The sequence below is a fragment of the Chaetura pelagica genome, unplaced genomic scaffold (genome assembly GCF_000747805.2).
Source record: "Chaetura pelagica isolate M959 unplaced genomic scaffold, ChaPel_1.0 scaffold1730, whole genome shotgun sequence".
In the NCBI taxonomy this organism is placed as follows: domain Eukaryota; kingdom Metazoa; phylum Chordata; class Aves; order Apodiformes; family Apodidae; genus Chaetura; species Chaetura pelagica.
Window position 1 is genome coordinate 15,708 of NW_009951937.1, and position 4,552 is coordinate 20,259.

General features: G+C 52.2%; 1 protein-coding gene across 1 annotated transcript in view; it reads right to left on the minus strand.

Moving 5' to 3' along the window:
• The window catches only part of UBQLN4 (ubiquilin 4), a 12,731-nt gene extending 8,798 nt beyond the window's left edge, over window positions 1-3,933 (minus strand). The window contains exons 1-2 of the mRNA XM_009996540.1: window positions 3,761-3,933; window positions 1-171 (exon numbers count right to left, since the gene is read on the minus strand). The exon at window positions 1-171 is cut by the window's left edge and continues 5 nt beyond it. Of these exons, the coding sequence (XP_009994842.1) occupies window positions 1-171; window positions 3,761-3,933 (344 nt within the window). The remainder of the gene's footprint in view (window positions 172-3,760) is intronic.
• Window positions 3,934-4,552: the final 619 nt, after the last annotated feature.

Below are 4,552 nucleotides of genomic sequence, written 5' to 3' on the forward strand. Positions count from 1 at the left end.
CCCCCAGGGCCTCCCATGGCCCCGGCCCCGCTGCTCCGCCGGCCGCCCCCCGCCTCGGGAGCGGAGGTGCTGGACGTGGAAGGCTGGGATGAGGCAGCAGGAGAAGAGGGGGTGGCAGTGGGGGCAGCAGCAGCGTTGGGGGCAGAGGCAGCAGACGTTGAATCTTGGACCCTGCAAAGAGACGAAAAGGTGCCATGAAACTCCAGAGGTTCAGGAATGGGGAGCAGAGCCCTGCTTGGGGGACACAAGGCAGTGTCCCCTGTCCCCACAGCATCCAGGCCTGGCTGCCTCCACTCCTGCCTGCACAGCTGTGCTCCCAGATGCCTTCCATCTGGGAATCTGCCTCCCATCCTGATGCATTAACAGCCCCTGCTGTTTTATCCTGGCCCACACGAAGTGGCTTGACTGGTCTTACCCTGACTTGTATCCAGCTCTTCCCTGAGTCACACTGAACTATTTACCTCAGCCATATCCTTGAGCAATGAGTTTGCTCCAAACAGGAAAATCCTCCTGCTGCTCCCACAGAAACCACAGGAGGTTACAGCAGGGCTAGTGCAGGGGGTAAACAACAATCTGCTTTCCTGCAAATCCTCCCATGCACTGAATAATCCCATCAGTGCTCCTGGGGGCAGAAATCAGTAGCAGCATTACTGTACAGATGGGGAAACTGAGGCACAGGACAGCCAGAATCTGTACCATGGAGCTGAAGAATGTTTCTGGCCAGTGTGGTATAAATCCCTGCCACTGGCTGCTCCTTCCATGTAGGACTTCTCCATCCAACATAAGGTGGCCAGAGCTTCTTTCAATACCCAAATGCAGATACATGTTTCAATGGACATGTTTTCCTACAGGAAAGCTGGGGAGGGACTTGGGACAAGGGAGGGAGGGATGGGATGAGGGGGGTGGATGAAAACTGGGAGAGGGAGACTGAGGTTGGAGCTGAGGAGGGAATTGTGGAGTGTGAGGGTGGGGAGACCCTGGGCCAGGTTGCCCAGGGAAGCTGTGGCTGCCCCATCCCTGGGGGTGTTGAAGGGCAGGTTGGATGGGGCTTGGAGCAGCCTGGGCTGCTGGGAGGTGTCCCTGCCCATGCAGTTGGATATAGGTGAACTTTAAGGTCCCTTCCAACCCAAACCACTCTGTGATTCCATGATCCTGTGCCATAAGCCACAGTGTAGCAGATACTGGACATCATCAGCTTGATGGAGTAAACCAATCCCAGGTTGTAAAGCAATCCCAGTTCCTCCATAGGACTTTTTATAGGAATTTGAAAGAGGACATTTAAAGACACACTGAAGCACCTGCAGCCATGACAGTGGGTCCTAGACCAGTGCTGAACAGCTTTCACATGAAATGAGACCACAAAACTCACCTCAAATAAGAAATGCTCTTTATGCCCCTGACAAGTAAATAAGAACAATGATTTCTTATTTTTTTTCTTTTTTTTTCCAAACCAAGAATGATTCCTACCTCTAACTCCCTTTTTTCACTCTCATTCTAGGACTTCAAGAGCCAAACCTGAAGGTCCCTGCCCACTTTCCAGACTCACCCGAGTGCTGCTGAAAACCAGCAGCCCCTGAGAGGGAGGCAGAGAGCAGGGAAACAAAACAAATAGGAAGCAAGCTGAAAAAAAAAAAAAAAAAAAAAAAAAAAGGAAGAAAGGAGCTGGAGAAAAGTCACTTGGTTTCTCTCAGCACAGGAAGGGGCTTTAATGTCTTCAGTGAGTACTTATCTGTGACTGTTTAGTGGGGAAAAAAAAGGAGCAAGCCAGGACAGCTCTCTGGGTCACCCTTTGAAAGGGCTCAGAAGCTCAAGGTGCTGTGCAGACTGTGGTGAACAGGTGAGCCCAGGAACAGGCCTCCTGCAGAAGGTGACAAGACACATGTTTGTCTGTGTCAAAAAAGAGGGGAAAAAAACACCACAGAACCACTCAGGGCTACTCAGGCAGACAGGCACAGCTCCCAGGGGACAGCAGGTCTGCACCAGGGGACACGGCCCCCTGGGTTAAAAAACCAGCCCTGGCTGCAGGGGGGAGCCCAGGAAATGGTTTCAAAGGGGGTCTGAGGATCATGGAATCGTGGAATGGTTTGGGTTGCTTAGAGATCCTCCAGTGCCACCCCTGCATGGGCAGGGACACCTCCCCCCAGCCCAGGCTGCTCCAAGCCCCATCCAACCTGCCCTTCAACACTGCCAGGGATGGGGCAGCCACAGCTTCCCTGGGCAACCTGGCCCAGGGTCTCCCCACCCTCACACTCCAGAAATTCCTCCTAATGTCCAATCTCAATCTCCCTCTTTCAGTTTTAATCCATTCCCCTTTGTCCTTTCCCTCCCTTGTCCAAAGTCCCTCCCCAGCTTTCCTGTAGGCCCGATCCACAAGACTTGGCTGTCCCTTAAGTCCAGCAACTGCCCCCAAGAACCTGCTGTGCCCACCACTCCATCAACAGCACCAGGAAGAGCCAAACCCTGCAGGACCTTGTGGTCCACACTGTGTCCCCTCCTCAGGCTGCCACAGTGCAGATGGACACAATGTCCCAGTGGGGGGCTCCCATAGGGTGTGCCTACAGCACCACACCTGAGCCAACAACCACCCCAAGCCTCTCTGCACACCCCCATCTGAGGGGGAGCACCCAATTCTGCACCCACCCACCCAGCCAGGCCCCCAGGTAGCACAGAAACACTGCTCTGCCCTGCAGATGCCTCAGGGACACAGTGTGAGCACAGGCTGTGAGCAGAGTGCACAACAGGAAGCGAAAGAAAAGCTGGGCCTTAGTTTCAACTTCAACAGGAATTCATTGGGAAAGTGACTTCTGTTCACAGCAACTTATCTTTGCCAGAACCCGTATCAAGTTCCAAAAAGTTCTTAAAGAGATTACTAAAATATTGAGGCTGAAAATATGCAAAGCCACACAGAGGAGATGTGTTAAAGGAGAATCAAGTCCCTCAGGTACTTCCACAAACTTGCACAGCTGAATGAAAAGTCAGGCTGGGTGGTAAGTTATAGAACCAGTATCATAGAATCATGGAATCATGGACTGGTTTGGGATGGAGGGACCTTCAAGACCATCCAGTCCCACCCCTGCATGGGCAGGGACACCTCCCACCAGCCCAGGCTGCTCCAAGCCCCATCCAACCTGCCCTTCAACACCCCCAGGGATGGGGCAGCCACAGCTTCCCTGGCCAACCTGCCCCAGGCTCTCCCCACCCTCACACTCCACAATTCCCTCCTCAGCTCCAACCTCCAGCTCCCTCTCTCACTTTTCATTCATCCCCCTCATCCCATCCCTCCCTGCCCTTGTCCCAAGTCCCTCCCCAGCTTTCCTGGAGCCCCTTCAGGCACTGGAAGCTGCTCTAAGGTCTCTCTGGAGCCTTCTCCTCTCCAGGCTGGACAGATCCTGTATCATATCACTAAACCAAATCCCACAGCTGCCCAGCAAAGCTGTAGCAGGGGGAGATCCTGGAGGAGTTCTGCTGGATCATCACTGCCAGACCTGCAGGAACCCCAAAACGAGCACTCAGGCCTCCCAAAAATCCTTCAGCCACCAACCAGGCAGGAATCACAGAATCATAGAATGGTGAAGGCTGGAAGGGACCTTAAAGACCATCAGGATCCAACCCCGCTGCCATGATCAGGGACATCTCCCACCAGCCCAGGCTGCACAAGCCTCATCCAACCTGGCCTTGAACACCTCCAGGGATGGGACTTCCCTTCTCACATCAACCCCTTCCCCTCAGCCCCCCCCCAAGAAACAAAACCATTTCTTACTTCTGTGGAGTCTTGATGACCAAGTGCACAGTCAGCCCATCTTTGATCCCATGTTGATTCAACGTGTCTCCATCCTTCAGGATCTTCCCAGCAAAGATCAGAACCAGCTGATCCTGTTTGGCTTTAAACCGCCTGGAAATCTCTTCTTTGAACTGAAAAAACAAACACAGCATTTTTCAGGCAAGGGACCCAGACCAGAAACTGAAAAGCCAACACTCCAGATATCACATCCACTGTGCAAACAGCAGAAGGAGCTGACAACCCTTCAGCACCTCACCCGAAAGGAGCCCAGCTGGAGCAGGTACCAACTGAGTCACCAGTTGCTGAGGATGTCTGAGGCACTCAGAAAATCAAAATAAAAAGACAAGAAGACAAGCTCTTCACTTACAAAACATGGAGTAAATTTCAGAACGAACAGCAATTACCTCCACAAGAGTTGAAGGCTTCCAAAGCAAGATCAAGTGTGTCTCTGAGGTCTAATCCAAATAGACCATTTATCCCCTGAATGACTGAACTGTTTTTGTCTCTGCTCATTTGATTTTTTTTTCCTAAGGAAAGCCCAACTCTGCTTTAATACAGGACAGAGCTCTATGGAAAAGGGAACAATCCTTTATCAGCCAATGGAAATAAACTAGGTCTTCTCCAATTCCTATTTCTGAGATTGAATTCCCTGGGAGCAGCCAGGCCACGGTGTGATGGGGTGGGATTAACACCTGCCAATAAACCTGTCACTGCCAGCCCAGGAGGGGCATTCCCAAGTTGGTTTGTGAGGGAAAAAAAACTCTGCATTTG